Here is a 22,049-nt window from a genome sequence, read left to right on the forward strand (position 1 = left end):
GAAACCTTTCTTTAGGAATTCAAAAAGGAATAGATTTGGTTTTAGCAAATGACGCATAAGCTTAGTAATTTTGTCGAAATCACTTACAGCAGTATGCTTGGTAACTCCCTCATCTTTTTTATTGGTCGTGCGTGCTTACAAGTAGCTAATAGAAATCGTTGGGTTGAAAAGACCTGCTTTAGCGGCCCTGGCGGCAAGGAAGAAAACTATTAGTTTCTGTACGCCGCCAGAGGGCCAAGTACGACTGGTTGTGGTTGGAAGGTGGTTGGAAGATGGCTGGAAGCCTGCAGCAAAAGCAATGGACCCATTGACCAATGCCGTACAAGAGATAGACTGAACTGAAAATTGAATCTAAAATGACACTCATCTCAAGCTGTTTAATCCCAATCTTCTTATGGAAGATCACGAGCTACACAAGTGGCCATTAGCCTCTGCTTTTTGTTTTGCTGGCCGGAGGTCCATAGCATAGACAATATCATAACCGTGTGATGGGGAGGCGCCGGTCGCGGGTCGAGACATTGGGCTCCGAAGCCCGATTCGACCGCTGACTGGCGTGTTACGGTAGCTGAACCAGTCTCGATGGGTCGGGCTACCTAGACTGAAACTTTCATTCGAGATGGTCCTGCTCCTTTCCAATCTGTCCACATGTAGCGTGGCAAGGCGACCGGGACTCAGCGCACGGGCAGAAAAATGTGGACAAGGGTTTCATCCGGATGGGTATTTCTGAGGACAGATTTCAGAAGCTCAGAACATCCAGCCTCAGCGTGTATTCGGCAAGAAATCCTGCAAAGGCAAGAGCTCACAAGTTCCCGGCACGAGATATGTTCACAGTTCTTTTTCATAATAAGACCGTCATCTTCCCGTTGGAGATTCGGCGAGCATTTATTACAAATAATTCATCACAAGCTAGACAGACAGCCTCCGAGATAGGCTCGATGACATCGGTACGGTTCATATATGACGAATAAGCACCTCCAAGAAAGCGGTGGCTTCCCCGGACCTCCAAAGCCAACGCCGACATCCAGCGCTGCGGCTGAAGCGAAGAACCGGCGCTGCTTGTTCTGACGTCATCAGGCCGTAGTGACGTCACATAGTGGGCGGGGCCTAGCCGCCCCGGACCAGAAGCAAAAGGGCGTCCTTGTAGGGTCCCGAAGTCTCGCTCTGAAAGAGAAACAGAGAATATTAGCGCACAAGCGTTTACAAGCATTTACCTACAGCCGGGTAGTGCGTGTTTTGTTTCGGCATAGCATTTTGTTTTTTATTTCAGATTACTTCCCCCATTCCTGCTTCAACGTCATCCCTCCCCCCCCCCCCCCAGGCCCGTTCATTATATATCGACGCCTTTTTTTAATCCCCACATCTACTCTCCCGTGAATTTCCGGGAGGCACGAAAGATCTCCTTTTAAAAGTGTCCAATCGTCCGATCCTGATCAAATATGTGTGTTCGTAGGCCTGTTCTGGTATTGCTTTATCTGCCAAGACAGAAAAACTTGAGAAAAATCGAGTGATTGTACATTTTTTGAAGGTCTCTAACCAACTTGTCTGAAATTCACCGGAAAATAAATGTGGGGTTTAAAAAAAGGTGTCGATATTACCGCAATCTTTCTGCATATTTCTAGACGTGTATCGCCCATCAGCTGTATTGTACTGTTTATCGGCGTCTCCCCATTCAAGTCACTAACTCTCTTTTCCCGGAGTCTCTAAATCCATTCCACACTTCGCCCATCCTTCCTAATCCCCATTGGGTCTGTTCCAGTCGCACAACCTAACACATCTTAACTCCTCCAAGATTGCTTCCCTGTTCCAGTGGCAGCTCTAGTCCCTACAAAGCCAAGGAGGGTCCTGCTCCAACCTCCTCTATCTTGCTCTTGGAGGAGTTTAGAGGTGTTAGGAAGTGCGACTGGAACAGACCCAATGTCATCTCATATTTTTGCCAATCCTTCACGCTATACCTCTCCTCCACACTGTAATGGACTCGTCCACCTAACCTCCCCCACCTCACCTCAATGGAATGGTCCAGCGTTTTTCCGTACTTTTCCAAGTACTTCTCCTTGATGTCGCCCAGATCGAGCTCACTACGGGAGAGGACCAGTCGGATCAGTGTCTTATCGTCGGTGCCGGCTCCCTGCATACAGTTGTACAGGAGGTCGGCATAGTAGCCGGTCTTGTCCTTGGCCACCTCCACTGGAAAGAGCAGGGGGGGGGGGGAGGTCAGTGGGCGTGGTAGGGGAAGAAGTGGGGGGGGGGGTGTTGGCTGATCTGCTATCGTTACTGTTGTAACAGGGAAACAGCTGCATGCTAGGAGGACTGAGCTGTTTTGTATGCCACTGTTTTGATGAAACCTCTAGCCTTTTGAAACCTACCTACTTTATATTTTTGTAAGCTAGCAACAATCATTTCAATGCCTCGTAGACTGTCAAACAGTGTAGCGATGACAACAACAGCATAGGCGTTCACTCATAAATCTCGTCACATCCGCCTGTATCAGCAGTAATAAATAAAAACCGTTAACCCATTCCATTGCCATCAGCCCTCAACGCAATCGACAGTAACATCGCTTCCGTCATCATCCCTCTCATCAGAGACTCACGGATAATGAGGAGGGCGTCGCGGAAGTCGCCGCCCATTTCCGACTCGATAGCCTCTGCTAGGGACCTGGAAAATACGGCAGACAGGACGGCAGGTTACCAGATGAGATTATATAGCACGGCGACGCAACAAAAACTAGAAAATATAACAGATGACACAAGCAACTGAAAGGATTTAGAAACCGCACAATTGATTACAAAACCAAGTTCTAAGAAATGGGCAATAGTAACAATGTGAACGCACCCAAGGCATGCAGCGAGCTTCTGTCAAGTCATATATCGAAACCAAAGATGAAGCAACTTATGAATGTAAACTCTCAACACAGCGTACAACGCATATGTTGATTTAACTAACATCATCCTACGAGAGCCTAACAATAAATCAAAATATTATATATTCACTTCCGTCTGTCCCAGTTCTCCGTATGCCTGATCGTCTGGCCTTTTCGTTTCGGAAACTTGTGAAGATTTCCTCGTACTCCTGTGCGATTGCCATCACGGGAGTTCGAGTGAGTAGGAGAAGGGAGTGTGGGATGGGGGCAGCCGTGGTGCTCTAAAACTCTCACCTTTTGGAGATCTCCTCGTACTCCTGGGCGATAGCCATCAGCTGCGGCAGACTCTCGTGTGAAAACAGCTGACGAAACACGGCCTCGTTGGTACCCCACTTGTTCTCGCCTGGGGGGGGGGGGGGGGGGTCAACCGGGAGTCATCGACGGAGTCACACTACATTTTTCTAAAGCTCGTCATATATTTAATCGGAGTTGTAAAGTTCCTACCGCCAACCTACCTACGTCTCTTGAGTCCTGAACTCCCAGCAATACCTCTGACAGAAGTACCGCTCTTAAAGGCGAAGTTCCAACCACCTTTATATTCTTCCACTCCATCTTAGCGGGTTGAGTTTGCACTTTGCAGCATCCCCTACCGTCATTGCAGAGGTCCTACTAAGCCCTCAACATACCCATTCCCTTGCCTACCAAGCAGCAGTTTGTAATGCATACGTAAATGTCGCAACTCATAGTCATGTCCTTCCCCCGTAGCTTCAGCGGAATTTGCATTGCCGCTACCTCTAACCAGCGATGTAGATGCCTTGACTGGTGAACCCCAAAATATCTTCTCACATGCATGTTAAAATATCATCACATGCAAAATTATATCATCCCATCTGATCCAGCACGCCACCCATGAAACTGTACTGTCCGCCCTTACCAGCGTTGTAGAGGTCCTGCGCCTGTTGCTGGGCCTTGGCGTTATCCACGTCTCCGATCTCATCTCTACTGTCGTTGAGCAGCGCGACCAGCAGTTTCTCCAGGTCACCATCCGACTCACCACGGATATCCTCTTCCAGTGAGCTGTGACACGCTGAAAGGCGCAGGGGGTGAGTGGTGGAGGTCACTTAGAGCGAGCTGTGACACGCTGAAAGGGGCAGGGGTGAATGGTGTATGTCCAGTTTAGGATTTTAGGAATGAAGGAATGGTTGAAAATCTCCATGGTACGGCTGGCTATCACCAGGGCTGTGCACGAGATCAGCGAGGAGACATACGGAAAAGCCATCGAGGTCTGTTTTAAAAAGAGTGGAGCTGTGCCTCGTACAAAACGGGGAGCACTTTGAGCACGTGCTCTGCATGAGCAAACGATGTCCGCGTGGATCGTGACACGTCTCACCTAAAATAAAACAATTTTTGCTACATTATGGTGTCTTGCACTTGACCATTTGTCGAAGGTCTCAAAAGTTATGGCGGATAAAAAAGTGTCAGATGTATAGGAGACACCCTGTTAGAGGCCACTTAGGGCGAGGGCAGGGGTGATTGGTGGGGGCCACTTAGGGCTGGCTGTGACACTGGCTACAAGGGGAGCAGGACGACTGGTTTAAAGAGATGCTAATGCAACAACCTGAAAACGTACTATAGAATGATACCTAGATACGAGAGGGCAATATTACTCGCTAGGTGGTCAAAACCAGCTTGTACTGTAACCTCCAAGGCACACATGTCAGCAATACCCACTCATCGTCCTTTTTACTTTGAAAGCAACAGTGCCACAATCTTTTTTTTTGACACTTAAGATCTTTATACGGCCTTGCTTAGGATATTAAATACAGATCGTCGCACACTTCCATATAAATTTACAAGAAGCGTAAGTCTCTCATTTTCCCTCCCATACCTATACATGATCAAAAAAGGTAAACTTCAAATTCTAGCCGGACACTTACAAAGTGGCTTTGCGTTTAATTTCACACGGCAATTCAACAGCCCATCTGCTCGTGGACACTTACTGTTGGCGTACGCTTCCTTCAGCAGCTGCAGCTCGGAGTTGTTACGCGACAGGATGATCTCGTTAATGATCTTCTCCTTGGTTCCCATGCCCTTCATGGCTTTGCTGAGCTCCAGCGCGAGGTACTCGAAGTAGGAGTGAGTGAGGCCGCACATCAGGTCCTCCAGCTCGCCGCCCAGCTCGCTGGCCAGATCCTCGCCCAGGTCCTGACGGGGGGGGGGGGCAGACGTGACGTCAAAGTCGGCCACAGGCGGGTCGTATCGTATGTTGATAGTACCAGTGCTGTGTCACAGCTGTTTTTTCGTAAAACGCTCTGAGTGACAGCAAACGTAGCTATAGTAAATCAGCAACATTTTATTTTCGTGCAATTGGCATCACAACGGCGGAAAGTGTTCTATGCTCATTAGGCGCTAGCACATTGCAGTGTCATAGAAACACCATATTACCAACCCAGCACCGACAATTTTCCACTACGTTAAACAGCTTGTTTCCTTTCTGTGCGAAAGCTGTTAGTGTTCGGACTACCCAGCCACAATCAACACTCAGCCACCCTTAAACTCTCTGACAAGCCCCTATAAACTCCTCCCCGGATATTTCACTATAGCGCACACTCACCCGCCCGAACTCGCGTTTGTATGTCTGTGCGATCTCCTCCCGCTGCTGGTAGGTACGACGGGTCAGAATTTCCACAATGGGAGCCTCCTCCGTACCCATGCCCTTCATCGCCGCTCTACGGGGAAAAGTCAGGGGGTCAGAGGTCAGGAGATGGGGCTGCAGCAGGGTCAGAGGTCAGGGGCCATACCCTTCATGGCGGCCGTAGGAGAAACTAGAGCGTCCTTACAGGGGTAAGACGGGGTTCGGGAACGAAAAACTGCAACCCAGGACAGGGGTCAAATGAGTCGGGTGTCACGGGTAATGGGGACGGTCAACCGGACACGAATTTCAAACCATTACAGAGGATGCATGGAAATGTGAAAAGAACATTGTAAGGAGCATTTAAGCTAGAGAAGAGCCGCTGGTTTTGCAACACCAACTTCTGTACGAGATGAGTCAAATAGCGAACATGTGACAATGATGACTCACTGCTGAATCGAATCTCTCTCGTCAAGGAGCATTGATGAGTCAGTGCGGATCAGTTCGAGTCACGTGGCAACAAGTGTTCAGCCACAGGCCCTTGGTCGGACCATAAAGGTTCACTAAATCGGTGTTACGTGCCTGGAGAATAACAGATAATGCTGAAAATGGGACTCCGAAGAAGCAAGGGATTTCTAGGCTCGTTCAAAACTGAAAAGGACGGGAATTGCTGCAGCGACCTATGCTATTGCAGTAACACTCATAACCGTCTATTTTTAGATGTTGTAATTACAAAAGTAGACTGACTTAGCTGGGATATGCGTGAGCTGTGTAAGTGTATTAGCCATAGGCGGTGGAACGGGGAGGGCACCGGGTGTTCCGCCGCTTCTGGTATTAGCGGATCACCATGGGTACCTATTACCTAACTTTGACTTACTTGAGGGCGTGGGCGTCTTCCTCGGCGTTGAAGTCCTCATAGGGAACGACGGTAGGTGAGTACTGAAACAAATAGCACACGGGTCAGCCCTGGAGGTATACTGACAGGACACAACACATGGTTACAGACTGCTTGTCATATCAGCTGTCATCAACTGTGAGTCGAGTTTCGGCCGTCTAGCGAGCTGTGTTGCTGACGCGAATGACTTAATTTTTACCAAGCATGCACACAACAAACGCAGCAAAAGGAAGGTACAACGGATTACGACAATACAGCATTGCAGCGGCCCCAGCTTTGATGACGTCATGCACGACGTCATCACTACCGCCAGGCCACCGGGCGTTGACTGGTCAGTGGTCGTGTCTGCCCGTCCCAGGACCGCCCACTCATGGCTCTGGGCGGGTGCCAACTTTCAGAAACCAGACTTCAAGCGAATACTCGGCGACGCATGGCATCACAACTGACGGTGAAGTCTAGCGTGGCTGAGTCTGGCGATGGGCCACCAAGGACTTGACAGTTGACAACCTCCCTATCTGTCCCTCAGGTAGCCTCCTACAGCCCAGCTGAGCTTGTCCACAGCTTTGCTAGAATGCTTCAAAGCTAAACTGATTGAAAGCCAAACTTGCCGTCCACCTCCTACAAAGAAAAAAGTACCCATTCTATCGGGATTAGAGCGCGGCAGCAACAGAGACATTTATGATTCTCAGCCATGAAGCGATAACGTCTGCGGCTTGCCACATCGCCGACCACATGCCCTAGCATGGCGAGAATAGCAGATAAACGGTTGGCAGTGTTCTGAAAAAACGGCCGAGCGATCGGTGCCTTTGCCATGTAGCGGAACAGCTCCACTGTGGCTTGGTTAAGACGGCGCCGCGGTCGGTGGATGATGTTAGAGGGATCATGTTTATAAACAGAGATGGAGAAACAAGCAACCGGTGCCGACACGAGCCATGGCAGCGCTCCGCTCACAACGCATGGCTCAGTGACTCACAACTCGACTCATTGACTCTCAGTCGGACTGAGTCTGAGTCACAGGCACGATCTGAGTCTCCGTTGACTCATTCACAATTAGATTCTAGTCAGACGGACTATTGTTCGCCTCCCACCCTCGCCTGACTCATTTCGACTCATATGGTCAAAATGGGCGTGATATAAAAGAGGACGTCGGAAGGCCGAGGGCGGAGGTCGGGCTGGAGTGGCCGGAACATGCGTGGGTTCAATGGACAGGGGCGGGGACGCACGCGAAATTAGCCTTCCGGTCCCACGCCATCTCGTCCCATGCGTTTCGAAATCTAGCTGTAGTTGGACAGCGAGGTTAGGAGTTTTAATGCCGGTGTTATTTTCTAGACTCTTCCTTGACTGATATTTTTGGCCTGACCAATAGTCAACATTGTCGCAGTACGGCATTCATTCAAACAACCGCCTGTGGCCAAATTAACCAATCACTGTCAATCTAAGTGAGCCTGCCGACCAAGGAGCTCAGCAAAAAGCTGTCTGACGGAGCACACGGAAACAGCAGCCACATGACGCTAGAAATTGGCTCGGATGTCCCCGTTTTTGTTTGGATTTGTGAGGGAACATGGCTCTTGAGATGATCGTGAGGTGGGGTAGGGTTTTCAGCGTTAATCTCACTCAGCTGGCCGTTAGTTTTGAATCTCTCCCTCGGTTTTGAGCTCTCTCTCTCTCTCTCTCTCTCTCTCTCTCTCTCTCTCTCTCTCTCTCTCTCTCTCTCTCTCTCTCTCTATCTCTCTCTCTCTCTCTCTCTCTCTCTCTCTCTCTCTCTCTCTCTCTCTCTCTCTCTCTCTCTCTCTCTCTCTCTCTCTCTCTCTCTCTCTCTCCCTCATTCACTTCATTCATCCACCCACCAGTCCGTCCCTCCGTCCTCCCTCCCAGCAGAGACCACAGCCCACGAACAGTTCAGCCACTGTAGCCTGTTAGCTGCTGTAGCCTGTTAGCCACTGTGGCCTGTTAGCTGCTGTAGCCGGTTAGCCACTGTGGCCTGTTAGCTGCTGTAGCCTGTTAGCTGCTGTGGCCTGTTAGCTGCTGTAGCCTGCTAGCTGCTGTGGCCTGTTAGCTGCTGTGGCCTGTTAGCTGCTGTGGCCTGTTAGCTGCTGTGGCCTGTTAGCTGCTGTGTAGCCTGTTAGCTGATGTGGCCTGTTAGCCACTGTGGCCTGTTAGCTGCTGTGGCCTGTTAGCTGCTGTGTAGCCTGTTAGCCACTGTGGCCTGCTAGCGCCAGGGGCCGGCGACGGTAGAGGCCCAGAGAGGCCCGCTGGGAGAGTCGGGAGAGTTGGGAGATGTGCCAAGGTGAAGGTCGGACATGGACCGTGTTGTCCGCGGCGAGAGAGCGAGCCTCGAGTCGAGCCTCGCAACGCCACAGCCCCGCGACTGGTTGTGGTGAATCGGCGACTGGAGGTATGATTCAGGCGACTGAAGACGTGTGGAAACGCTGCACTGGGACAGGTTTTGGCATTGGCAGTCGGTGCCCGATTGTCAATGGCGGTGTCACGATACATTCGACATCGTTTTCAGTCTTATAAACAATGCAGCGGCTGTATCTCTCTCAACGGCAGCGCCACAATTCAAAGTGGACTTACAAGAAATGGCAGAAAGTAATCATGCTGGACAATCATGTTACCTACTAACCACTCTTCAGTTCAGATATCCCCTCCAATCCCATTTCATTCCGCGAACCGGTAAAATCCGGTTCGTGGGCTGACGTCATCAATCTGGCATTCGGTGACGTCACTGACTCACTGCAGCTGTTCTGTGACCTCATGGCCCGCCGTACGGCTGCCGCCTCCGCGCTCTTCCATTCCCGCTCTGCCTGCTGCGGTCAGCGAGTGGCAAAACACTTCCAAGGCCCAACTCCTATGCAGGATGTCGAAATAAATTTGATGTCGGCGCATCATTCCTCGCTCCCTATACGTCTGCTTGTCTGTCTGTCTGTCGCTCTGTTTCCTTCCCTGGGTCTCTTCCCTCTATTTCTCCTTTCCCTTACAGCCCCTCCCACAATGTACACGTCACTCTCTCGCCCTCCCTCACCTGTTCGTTTTTTTTTTCGCCTGACAACCCCACCCCACACCACCCCACCCCAGCGTACGGGACCGGTGTAAGTCCAGGTCACGAGGCCACCGACCGTCGCTGTCCCACGAAATCTGACGTGGGCGGGGGCGGCGGCGGCGGCGGCGGCGGCGCACTAGAGTCTGCGCGGGGGCGGCGGACGGACAGACATAACCGCTGGCCAGTTGGGCGGTATCATCAAATGAGGCACGCATTTTTCTGGCTAGTAAGGCGAATAGGTTCATTCATGCCATGGGTTCTGTGGGCGAGACTCAAAATGACCAGCATATCGCGTGAATCGGCTCAGTTTGGAATGGGGTTGAGCCATTCGGTGATACTAAGGTAGGTTAAAGGAATAGCTAATGTGAGACCAAGCAGGAAATGAATTCCACAGTCAGGTCCTGAACAGAGATGTTTCGGGCAAATTGACCTGTAAACAAGCGACAAACATAACTTAGGACATAACACAATCAGATAACTCGAGCACTACGCAAGTAGTTATATAGATTGTAGCATGCAGCATTGCCAAACCCATTAAAACCGCACACCAACGCATACGATAGATAATTTATGACCCATACCAAGCCAGAATCCTGCAGGTTTTTACCATTACAGAGTCGGGTTGTTGGACTGACGGTATCTTCCACACAGCGCGCTCCAAAGAGCCTGATACGGTGACGATACGAAACGGGCATGGAGCTACCGGGTGTAACCGGTTTCTAAAGACGCCGCCGTCATAGGGCGAGGTGTTGCTGGGCTGGAAACAGCATTAGAAACGGACGGATGTCTGCAAAACGAAAACCCGGATACTTCCCGCATATCCTCAGATGATGTAAATGCGTTGATTGTTATGCCTTACAACGGAAGACGATCTAGCTGCAGACGTCTGATTATCATGCGGCTGCAAAACGCAGATTTGCGGACCAACACCACAAATCGCTTATTACCCTAGCCGCGTCACGCCTCCCCGGCAATAATCACGATAACTCGGCACAGATTCAACACCACTATCTGGCACCTGCCACTACCCAGCGCCATGGTTGATGATACAGCCACTCCCCCTCCCCAGTCGTCAGCTCCCTCCCCAAGCCGACAGTACACCTCTCCCTCCCTCATCGACACCCCTCCCCACTGGAGTGGGGAGGTCTGGGTGAGCCCACCGCCCACGTAAAAACGACAGCGGCAGCAGCGACGGTGCAGCCACCACGTCCGGTCGCCTGTTTTGGCTGATCGTGGTTCCAGTCACGAAGTCCGTGACGTCAGCCATAGGCCGTCCGTGAGCGCGGTCACGGGATCCGTTACTAGACATCAGGTCCACTGGTATCACGCGATCGGTTAGTAGTCCCATGCTGATGCTAATCCGAGATGTCACGGAATGCGCGATTTAGGCCATGGTGAGCGAAATACGAACGAAAGCTCGGATGGCGAGACAATGGCATGGGGCCCGCAAAGTGCAAACGAAGCTGCCGGCCAAGAGCACGTGGACATTGGACATTATTATTGGTAGGGGTTCACCAGTCACCACCATTATTGGAGTGAGTGGAGCAGGCGGAGCCACCGTAAACTCCAGCAACTAGGCGCGTACTACGCCCGGAGCGGGAATCCAGACCGGAAGGGCTGGACCGAGCAGCGACATCTGTGGTACCCCTCCCCTTCTCTCCCAGCCCTCCCAGCAAAAACCGCTGCAGTCTGCAGGGCGACATTCGAGACTGATGAAGGAAGGGGAGGGGAAGGAAGGGGTCACAATCCAATGACAGGGCAGGAGACAGGATAGGACAATCGGCACAGGGCGACAGGACGATTCGTCGCGGCGGTGGACGGGCTGAGACGAGGCTGGATTATCATCAAATCGATGAAGTGGTGCAGAATGCATAAAGCACGCCAACGTGGCATCATAATAAGGTGCCAGCGTGGCTTGCGGAAGAAACACGCTCGAAATTGTTCGGACCGATATTCACACCCCAAACCGGCTTCCGGCGATAGCTCTGGAAACGCAAACAACGCCGGAATACAAGCTATTCCACCCAATTCGCAGTCTGGGAGCTCGGCTCGCTGCCTGTCCCGAATTCACAGCTTCGTGCCTGCTCGGTGTCACTTCCGAAGAAACAGAGCAGCAGCCAGCCCCGGTTCTCCTTAATGCTCACAGCTCACAGTTTGTCGAGCTGCCAGAGTAGAATACTCCCTCGGATACACGGTTTGTATCGCACCTTGCCATCCTCGCTCCCCGCCCCTCCCAGGTCCGGCCTCAGGCATACCTGGTGGCTCTCACAGCTCTGCAACTGCGCTCCCCCCTCTCTCTTTTCACACACGTCACCAACCCCCACCCACACACCTCCTCTCACCCTCCACAGTTCCCCAACTCTCCGAGTTTCTACTCACCGCCATGATGTATGCGCTGTGAGCTCTGTGCTGGCTACCACCACCGCTGAGCTGGACTGGGACGGGGCTGGGCGGACGGGCGCCGGCCGGGCCGGGCCGGGCTGCGGCCAGGGGGCGGGGCGTCCGCCGGAGCCGGCCGCCGAGACTGCCAAGGTTCCTAGAGCTGGACAAAGTACTCGCACGGGGTGAAGCGAAAGTACTTGCGACACAGATGTCCAAAACTGCATCATGAATTTGCGTTCAACATGCGATGATATAGTTTCATTTAGTTAATACTTTGTCATACAGAAAACAACTGAGACTTGGAACTGTGGACTCAGTAAATATACCACAGCGATAGATGGCAAGTAGAAGTACAAAGTACTCACAGGCGGCAGCGTGGCTTCGATTGTCCTGACCTCTACCTGCGGATCTCACAGCTTTCAGCGACATCTGGCTGACTGAAGGTCTTGTGGAATGGAAGCATTGCAGTGCGAGGAAGAGCCCGGATAGCTGGAAGTTCAAGGTGCATGGATACCATGCACGATCTTTCAGCTAAATGAACAGTACGGCAACGTTCCTGAATATTGAGGAATGCTTTGGCGGTCACATAAAATGCATAGCTGGTGCCGACATAGCGCGGCAGGCCTGATAATTTGGTATATCTGACAATTACGGTCGCTAATTCATTATTTGCATCACATTGGATCGAATAAATGAACATATTTGCATGGTTGATAATTTGAGGCACTGACGACGAGCTGTTCTTCTGACCAACTTTTCAGGACCTAAAAACGACATGAAATATGGAAATGGAAAAGGCCAAATCTAAGCAGAAGAGCCTTCACTAATACACACCCACATCAAACAAACGCAGCTATGTATTTATAACCAAGAACCACAGAGCCCTTATCACAGCAGTGGCGATTGCCGAGGGACCGGCCCCCTAACCGCCGTACTCTCTGCACCCAGTGGGGCACCCAGCACTGCACCCAGTGGGGGGTGCGACGGCACCCAATGGGGGGTGTGTCCGGCACCCAGTCTCCGTACGTCACTGAGTGACACTGGACCCTAGATGGACCACACGCGCCACATTTCACAGTACCGACATGGTCGTTAAACGTTACACTCTCCTGGCACAAGAGAAGCTCGCTGAACACACAGATAGGATAGTAAAAGACATGCTTGGTTGAACATATGTTCCGTTCTTTGCCGTTCGATATAGGTGTAAACTTCCCGTGTGTGCTCCCCGAATACAGTAATTAACGCGATATCTGAGATGTCAGTCACATCAGCAGAAAGTCGACTTCATATTACGAAACAAATCTGGTTTCACCACTACTAGCAGAAAGAAGAACAGCCTCGATCAGAAAGATTAACACTCGAACAGACAACCCAGCCGGTGACATCACAGATTAATGACGTCATCGATGGCCGGTAGCTGCCTCTGTGCATAACCCAACACACTGAACTTACGCTATGATTGATACCACTTCTAGAAAATGGAGCCGTACATCACCTTCTGAATTCTGACCCAGAAAGCACACAAGCAGGGCATAAAGTCTTCTCTGGGTTACTTTGGTATCATGAAATATGGCTACCCTAGTATGGCATTCTATGTGCGAGTGAAAAGTTAAAAACAAAACAATTTAAACCATTGATACGCTACAAAAGATGCAAATTCTGAAATCCTGATATGGCAAAATATCTATACGGATATTTAAGATAATGAGGAACACTAAATGATGACGAAAATGAGAACTTTCGAAAACACTAAGCTGATTTCTTCAAAGCTGGATCGGCATGGAAAAGGTAAATAAAACAGATGAAATTACCAAGCGGAATACTAAATTGGTCCAGAGGCAGAGTGGCGATACAAAAGGCACAGCCTAGGCGCACAGACCTACTTAGAACATTGATGGAGTAGGCATAAAATAGGATCCGATAGGACGGATGAGATGATTCAAAGCAGGTAGGTATGAGAAAACCATGCGATATTGCCAGAGGGATAAAATATAGGAATGCAAAATATATCATGGAAGACAACCACTCCTCTGGCCAGCCATTTCTCTGAATTCTACACCAGGATTTGTATGACGCCACACTGCACTGACGTCATATGTGACATCATCACACCACAGCTGCACCACAATACATAGCAGTGCGGGAAGGCGACGGCGAAGCCTTTCCCCAGTAGAAGTTCGACACTAACAGAAGACAAAGCACGTCATCACTCTCCGCAACGGCGCAAGACCAACGCTCGGCTTACTGCTCGGCACTGCAAGGCAGGGTACTTTGGAACAATGGCAGAATATGTTTCACACACCACACTTAAAACGACAGCAACACTTGACGGTTTCACTGACATTCTGACTCAATGAATTACCTCGTTTGCCATAAGTCCTGTTTGGTTACTGAGCACTTTTAGCATAACGAACAATTACAGAAATCACAGAGTGAAATTATGGTGAAATGGAAAACTAAGACACTTGGGAGGTCTTTGCATCGTTGAAGCAGAATATATTTTTGACGATTTTTTTTAATATCATCGAACTAGCAGTCCTGACAACCCTCACACAGACCGTTAAATGCGGCAGGCCGCAAATCACTTTAAGGCTTTTTTGTTATGATAGAATGCATACTGGCTTCATACTTGGCGCATTTACGGTGTCACTGCTACCACGTATCAGTGAGTTACCTTGTTACCATCAACTTATCTATCGATATTATTTTAGTATGACCAGCAGATCAGGCGCCTACGAAAATGTTATCGAAACCCGGCGTCTATGTCCTACTAATGCCCCGTGCTGATCTGTCGACTTTCTGTCACATTGTCTTTTCACCAGATCTAACGTGTTTTTTTTTCTCATCGCCGTTACCAGATTTCCCGACTTTCTCCCAGTTTTGTAACTAGATCTGACGCCTTTTCTCGCCGCTGCCACTAGACCTGGCGACATTCTCTCCTATGCACTACGGCATCTCCCCAGCCGGCCCTACCGAGGACCGTTGATGCCGGCGGAGGGTCTGAGCTGCAGGGGCAGTCGGCTGGAGGCCGGCCGGGCCAGGGGGGACGCTCCGTCCCCCTCAGGTACCGCCGGCGGACGGCACGTCGGGCGGCGCGGCGTGGCGAACCTGGCCAACAGACGGCACACAGTGACGTCACACCATGACGTCACACGGTGGCTTCATACGGGGGGCGTCATAAGCAGAGACAGGATAGGTGAAAATATTTGATGCCATAATGAGAGGCAACAATAAGATTAACTTTACACCGTGAATTTAGGTGGTAAATCTAAAAAACTGAGACACGAGTAAAAATGAAATGTCGATCAAAATGAATGAGTAGGTAACAAAATATGTGACAGAGTGAATTCGTCATAACCCTTGCATAACAAAGGAAATAATTCACAGAGAAAGAAGACGCTAAACAACACATAAGAAATATATAACCTCACGGCTTCGTCGTAAATCCAGATGTTACATTTTCTACCCATGCGCAAAAGGTATGGGTAGAATGGGTAGAATCAAACTTCTTGAACAGACGAATGTTATTTGTTGGTAGGCCCAGAAAAGAAAAAAATCCACAGAGGCGTGCAAAAATGATTTATTTAGACATTTTTACAGCACCGTTCAAAAAACAATGTTAAAAAAAGGTTCAAACTATCAGTGCTAGCAGATAAAAAAAAAAAACACTGAAAGAGACTGGTTTTACTCTACTGGTTTACTCTACTGGTTTTACGTCTATATAACAAAGACACAATATAGCTGGGTTAGACCTCTGATAATACGACCGGATAAATAAATGGTTGAGGACAGTCCTTGGCTGGAGCCAGCGTGATTCGTGGGGTTGGGATGGCGTCGGCGACACTCTGTAGGACGTACTGAGTGCTGTAGGTGATCGATATTCATTTATTTATTTATCTTAAACCGCATGCTCCCTAAGAAACATTGACAAAATTATTCGTCACGGGCAAAAGAAGCAGTGCAGAGAAAGTTGCATCTAAACTTAACATACATCTGAACTTAGTGGCGAAGCTAGAAAACAGTCAAAGCGTTACGAGTTGCAGATGATAATATTTTATAAATAAGCGACAGCGCAGAACTATATTCGCAGCCAGAAGCAGCGTGCGAACAACAGTGAATGTGCGACAGAAACGCCGGCAGGATTCCGAAGCTGCAGTTCACGACACCACCGATAGGTGTCGCACTACTCACGGCCGCGGCGCGCGACTCAAATTGGCGCCGCCGCTCAGCGCCAGAACGGGCGACATCGGCGGGCGGCGGCGGGGACTCGGGGCGGCGGCGGGGGCGGGGGCGGCCGCGGGCGGCGGCGACGCCGGGCGGGGGCGGACCGCCGTCGGACAGCGTCTGCAGAGGGCGCCCATTGGTCAGTCCGCTGACCGGGCAGCAAATCAGAGGACACGTATCCAGCAATTGAACAGATGGGCGGATCCCGACGATTTTTTTTTTTTGATTGATGTGAATTATTGTGACAGACAAATAAAGGTGATTCGTGTTACCTGTCCTTCCATTTTCATCCTCGGGCACAACGAAAAGAAACACCACAACGAACAGAGCAGACATGTGCTTGGATCCGGGAAAATGGATCTGAGATCCGATCCCATGGATCCCGATCCGAGATCCATTCAGATCATAGATCCAACCCCTCAATTTTGTCGAGAGATCTACTGGGATCATAGATCTGACCCTTCAATTTTGTCGATAGATCCACTCGGATCATAGATCTGGCTCCCCAATTTTGTCGTGAGATCCACTGGGATCATAGCTCATAGGTGCACAAAATGTTTAAACTTTCTTGTATAAAGAAGTTATAAATACCAAAGTATGGTTAGAAACAAACAATCTTATACAAAGGCCATATTAGTAAAGGGCATCCATTTACATTATACAGAATATAAAATAAAGGAGGCTCATGACGGTCACAACTTGAGTGAATTGAGTGACATGAAGATTGTTCACATACCAACAGAAAAGTTTGCATTAACAATTAAGATACAGGTAAGTAATGACTAATGAAGAATACATTACTAGGTACATCACAATTAATGTTAGAATCTACATACTGATAAGACAATCTTGCATTAGACAACCATGAGGCTTTCCAGCTAACACAATTAATTGATAAACAATAAAAGATGATATTGACACCTGTGGCTTGGCTAGGTAAAGGTATTTCAATCTATTGAAACTAATATTTGATAAAATAAACTGAGATATCAACAAAAGTATAAAAATATTCAACAGCCTGGGAACACGCTGGGGAAGCGAAATATCAATTGTAATGGCCTTGGATATATACCGTAAAATGACTATTCAGTCTCTAAATAGAATTGGTGACGTCATTTCAAATAACAAATGAGCTAAGTGTTCTACCTTTGAGTATAATAATAATAAATAAAAAATCAAACTGGAAATTCAAAAGTCTGTTTTTTTCTTCAAAATAATGTTCATTTTTTTCTGCCTCACATAATTTTACGTTATGGTTGTTCGTGAATATCATCTTTGTAGCGTTGAATTTAATGACGTACACGTAAGCTGAAATGGTATTACATAGCCCTTGAGCGGGAGACATTCATTGCGCGAGTGCTACAAGTGCGCCCTGCATCTTTTGTATTCACTTTTCAAAAAAAAAATCACAATATCTTACGTCATTAGTCCAAAGGGCCTATAACGGGGAACCTTTTGGAATCATTACGGTTTTAGTCAGATTAAGATTTTTCATTGGTCAAACGTTAATGACGTAATAAAACAATATTACCAAAACGTGAGCTGTGAATTTCGTTTGTCGTTTTTGGGAGGCTCTCATTACGACAGCAGCATGGCACCGCATTTGGCACGGTGCCAAAGTAGGTAATCTGAAGAAGTTAATGCCTCTTTTGAACTTGGAATTTTATTAGGAAAGTATTAGAGGTTGGTTGCTACTCTTTCTCTTACTAAATCGAAATTGGGTTTTCATACCTGGTAGAATAAGTGGATTGCTGGATTATTTTGAGCAAGACTAACCTACTTGGCTTCCAGGTTTGATTTCCCAACATCTGTCCATAGGCGGCGGAACGGGAGGGGGTGGCACCCGGGCACCGTGCCCCCCATAGATTTTTGCATTTTAACATTAGCCCTACTGGTGTTGCATGGAAAGAATGGGACCAAAAGTCTGCAGTGCCCCGCCGCCACTGCATCTGTCTGTACTGTTTGTTCATTGAATTAAAGTGGCTGTAGCTTGTTGATATGATTGTCATCAGTGCTGTCATGAAAAAGTTACAACTGGTCACAAAAAGTAGCGATGTGCATGTTCTTGGTTTATTCTAAATGTAGTAGAAATGTTCTTTATTGAAAGTCAAATTTATTGATGATACTTAATGATTGCAACTGGTCCTAACCATGTCCACAAGTGACAATTCTCAATTGTATTGCATTGTAAGGTGTAAAATTATGTAGGATAAGGGTTTCATTGGCTACATCTTGTCGTGAGATCCATACAGATCATAGGCCCTCCACAAATTTTTGCCCGCTGGATCCACAGAGATCATAGATCCGACCCCTAAATTTTGTCGAGAGATCCATTCAGATCATAGATCCGACCCCTGAATTTTGTCGAGAGATCCACTCAGATCATAGATCCAACCCCTCTATTTTGCCGAGAGATCCACTGAGATCATAGATCCAGCTCTCGGATCCATGCACATGTCTGGAACAGAGCAAAGTACCCACCGAAAGACAAGCTCCGACGAACAATGGAACCTAACCGAAACGGTGGCAAACAGCCATGCTTTAAAGGGACTATCCCACCTTCTAAAATGTTGTTAAAACCAGTTAAATTGTGCCCGACTTTATAGATTGGATGACCAGGAACACGGTTCTGGCATTTATTTTTCATTTAACATCTTAGGCTTCCCATATTCCAAACACAAACTTTCAAATATGTGACGTCACTGCCCAAAATTACCTCCTTCCCCAGGCCACATTACTGTCATAAAGCTGATTCTTTTTACTCTGTAGGCATCACAACAAAGTTCAGACCAAGTTTTAAGCAATTTTTCAACGAAAAAACCCATTTAAATCAGAATGACTAAACGAGGTGACGTCACACTAACGGTCGCTCCATGTTGAAGATAGGGCCTTGTACAAGGCCCATTTTCAAATGAAGGGAACGAATTTCTTCAACACCAAGAGGCCGCGGGGGTTGCAACCTAGATAGATAGTGGTTTCTGAACCTCGCCGCAAACTTGGCTATCTCAACTCAAACCCCATGTTAAAGGTGGGATAGTCCCTTTAATGCAGCATCGATATCCTCTAAAAGAACGATACTGATATCTACGAAGAAAAGCCGTACCAGTAACCTCCAATCCAGTCATTTATTCGACATAGACTTTAAAAAAATCTGCAAAACTGGTTAGTGGTTACCTTACTTGGAAACAACCTAGCATCTGAAACATAATAGCGTTAAAATGCACTCCAAGTGCAATTAAAGGCCGCAATGTTGTGTCGTAACTCGTAGGTAAATCAGGACGGGCAGGACCCACCGAATATTCGCATTTATCGACGTCAACTATGCTTATCATTTCGGTTCAAGGAATTATTTAGTGGGCACAATTCGTCCAATGAAAAAAAAAACACTCAATAAAACAAAAACACGACTCTTTTAACCACACCAAAAACGTCCCTCCTTACTTGTAATGTATCCATCTCCCAGCAGCCTACCTAATTGGGCCCTCTTCTCTTTAGAGTCCCGTTAATCAGCCACCTCTATTCCCTATCTTGCGCTCTCTTTCCTCTACCCGTCCTACCTGTCCCAGACTCTTGCCCTGATCTTCATCACTTCTTTTCTCTCCTCTCCCTTCCTCCCATTCCACCCCTTCCCGCAACCCCCTCCCTCCCTCTCTCTCTCTCTCTCTCTCTCTCTCTCTCTCTCTCTCTCTCCCTCCCCCGCTCACTCTCTCGTACTCACCTGAAGCCCTGGGTCCGAGACCGGGCCAGTACCTGACTGCGCCAGTTGCACACGCCCGGGAACCGCACCGGGTCCACTTTGGTCGTCTCCAGAGCACGCAGCGCGTCCAGGTCGGCCGTGGACGGCTGCCGCCTGAGACGGGGGACAGGTCACAGGTCACACTGGGAAGAATGGGGCACACTGGATTCACAGGTCATTATTGCCACAAAGTTGAGGAATAACAGAACATTGAGAGGATGTGAGGTACCATCAGGATAGCTTTGATAGCAATGAATGGCAACAATAAGAGTTAAACACATTGCACAAGCACACCGACACATGCAGGTACGCACACAGTCACAAACACAACCCAGTACAAACAGAAATGCCTACACATACATAAATGCAATCATTCCTTCGAGAGTACATGAACCTCCAGGCTCCACGAATCAAAATTTAAGGCGTACCGGTTTCGTCTATTGACTTCTTCAGCGCCGTATGAAACAAGGAAGGTTCCTTGTTTCATACGGCGCTGAAGAAGTCAATAGACGAAACCGGTACGCCTTAAATTTTGATTCGTGGAGCCTGGAGGTTCATGTACTCTCGATACAATACTTGTCCATTTATAACTACAATGCAATCATTCCGTTTCTTTAACAGTGTAGTTTATGTTGTCTGTTTAATTACTTGTTTGTTTGGTTGCTCTTTGCTCACCTAGGTTACTGTTTGTTGTGTTTGAACGGAAGATTGTTGAACGTTACTGTGTTTGAACGCCGGCCTGTGGCGGAGCCCTGAGTTTTGCCGAGCATTGGGCCCCCGCCCCTATGACCCATCCGGGCCAACCTGCGTACCGGTCCCAATTGAAAGGGACCGGTCGGCCGCCCGGGCGGGCGGGGCGCCGGCCTGTCGAGTGTCGGGTCGGGTCGGCGCTCCCCTCGCCCGGGCGGTGGTTAGGGGGCACCCCCGGGAAAAATGAATTTCCGGGGGTGCGGGCGGGGGCCCGCGGCCCGTGATTCGTTACGCCAACGAACAATCGAAACGGAGGGAGTGGCGCCCGCTCACTGTCTTCGACAATCGAGTTTACTATGTTGTGCATGCTGTGTGTCCTGCTATACATATGCTGACGATCTCAACCCCGGCCAGAAATAAGCGGTATTGCTGCACGCTGTTGCAGTTTGTGTCTGCGATTTGTGTTTGGTGATTGTTGTCTGTGCAATAAGCTGTGAAGTGTGCCGTGTCCAATAAACTTCAGCGAATAAAAAAAAAACAATAAGAGTTAAAACATCAACGAATGAATGAATGGATGAACCAACGAAAGGAATGAATGAATGAATAAGGCATACACAGGGCAGATCAATGATCAAATGAATGAGTCTGATCGCGGTCTCACCCGTGTATGAAGACCTCGGGCGCCTGACCGGGTGTGGCCGGCGATGCAGATTCGGCCGATGACGGCGGCGTGTAAAACTCCTCCTCTGCCTCGCTGTCACTGTCCAGCTCCCTCGGCAGCGGCTCTGAACTCCGGCCGCGCAGCAGTTCCCGCAGCCGGCCGCGCCGCGGCGCCACTGTCGGCGATATAGGTGGCGCCACCTGCTCGGCCTCTTCCTCCACCGTGCGGTCTTCGAGTCGCAGTTCGTGCAGATCGCGACAGAGGGCGCTGACAGGGGAGAGAGGCGTGGAGCGCGAGGAGAGAGGAGAGGAGCGCGAGGAGAGAGGGGTCTTTGGACCGAGGGGTGAGCGCGGGGCGGGAGGGGTGGAGGGGGAGAGACGACGGGCGACCTCCTCCAGGTTCGCCGTCTGAAGAAGAAACGAAACGAAAAAAAAAAAACAATCAGACGAAACCTCAAACAAGGAGATAAGACAGAACACGGACTGAAAATGACATGTTGAGAGCTTTGGGTCCTCCGAGTACAAATGTCATCAGGGTTCAGACCACCTAAGCACCAATATCCATTGCGGGTCAAAACAATATGCATCATCATGCGCTTTCATGATTCCGATTCCCGAACCTTTGCTGAAGTTCAAGTCATGGCTAACAAAACAGAACAAGTCACGCCTAGGCCTATGAATGGCTGAACAGTCCACCCCCTAAGAAGATGCGTCCCTGACCGTATCCATGAGTTTGCAGATCTGTTTGTGAAGATGCTCCTCGAGTGCCTGAAGTCCTTCCTCTGAGGAGAGGTCCAGGTGGCGGCCGAGAACGGCCAGAACTCGCGCCACTCGACCGACATCTCACTGGCCAGCTCACTGTGGAGAGGTCAGGTCAGATCAGAGTCACAGCGCGCGCCACTCCACAGACATCTCACTGGCCAGCTC

At 49.2% G+C, this 22,049-nt stretch overlaps 2 protein-coding genes across 2 annotated transcripts; both read right to left on the reverse strand.

The window, feature by feature from the left end:
- Positions 1-752: 752 nt before the first annotated feature.
- Positions 753-11,955, reverse strand: LOC122372157 (annexin A5-like). The gene is made up of 9 exons (XM_043349041.1): positions 11,810-11,955; positions 6,370-6,431; positions 5,475-5,589; positions 4,861-5,065; positions 3,795-3,947; positions 3,155-3,263; positions 2,591-2,655; positions 2,003-2,184; positions 753-1,161 (listed from the first exon to the last, which is right to left on the reverse strand). Exons 1-9 carry the CDS (start codon positions 11,813-11,815, stop codon positions 1,105-1,107), a joined length of 954 nt encoding a protein of 317 aa, XP_043204976.1. The 5' UTR covers positions 11,816-11,955; the 3' UTR covers positions 753-1,104.
- A 696-nt stretch (positions 11,956-12,651) lies between these two features.
- On the reverse strand, positions 12,652-21,981 carry LOC122372158 (ankyrin repeat and LEM domain-containing protein 2-like). The gene is made up of 4 exons (XM_043349042.1): positions 21,843-21,981; positions 21,124-21,530; positions 19,755-19,886; positions 12,652-14,920 (listed from the first exon to the last, which is right to left on the reverse strand). The coding sequence occupies exons 1-4, from the start codon at positions 21,849-21,851 to the stop codon at positions 14,782-14,784; spliced, it is 687 nt and encodes a 228-aa protein (XP_043204977.1). The 5' UTR covers positions 21,852-21,981; the 3' UTR covers positions 12,652-14,781.
- Between the last annotated feature and the right edge of the window lie 68 nt (positions 21,982-22,049).

The sequence above is a fragment of the Amphibalanus amphitrite genome, unplaced genomic scaffold, assembly GCF_019059575.1.
Source record: "Amphibalanus amphitrite isolate SeventyFive unplaced genomic scaffold, NRLGWU_Aamphi_draft 001324F_arrow, whole genome shotgun sequence".
NCBI lineage: Eukaryota > Metazoa > Arthropoda > Thecostraca > Balanomorpha > Balanidae > Amphibalanus > Amphibalanus amphitrite.

Coding starts and splice junctions, on each gene's coding strand:
- LOC122372158 (XM_043349042.1), bottom strand. Junction 19,887..21,123: donor CCCGAGGTCTTCATACACGG/GTGAGACCGCGA, acceptor CCCCCGTCTCAG/GCGGCAGCCGTCCACGGCCG. Junction 14,921..19,754: donor TCTCGGACCCAGGGCTTCAG/GTGAGTACGAGA, acceptor TCTGTTGGCCAG/GTTCGCCACGCCGCGCCGCC.
- LOC122372157 (XM_043349041.1), bottom strand. Junction 3,948..4,860: donor GAAGGAAGCGTACGCCAACA/GTAAGTGTCCAC, acceptor TGCGCCTTTCAG/CGTGTCACAGCTCACTGGAA. Junction 1,162..2,002: donor CGCTGGACCATTCCATTGAG/GTGAGGTGGGGG, acceptor TTTCTCTTTCAG/AGCGAGACTTCGGGACCCTA.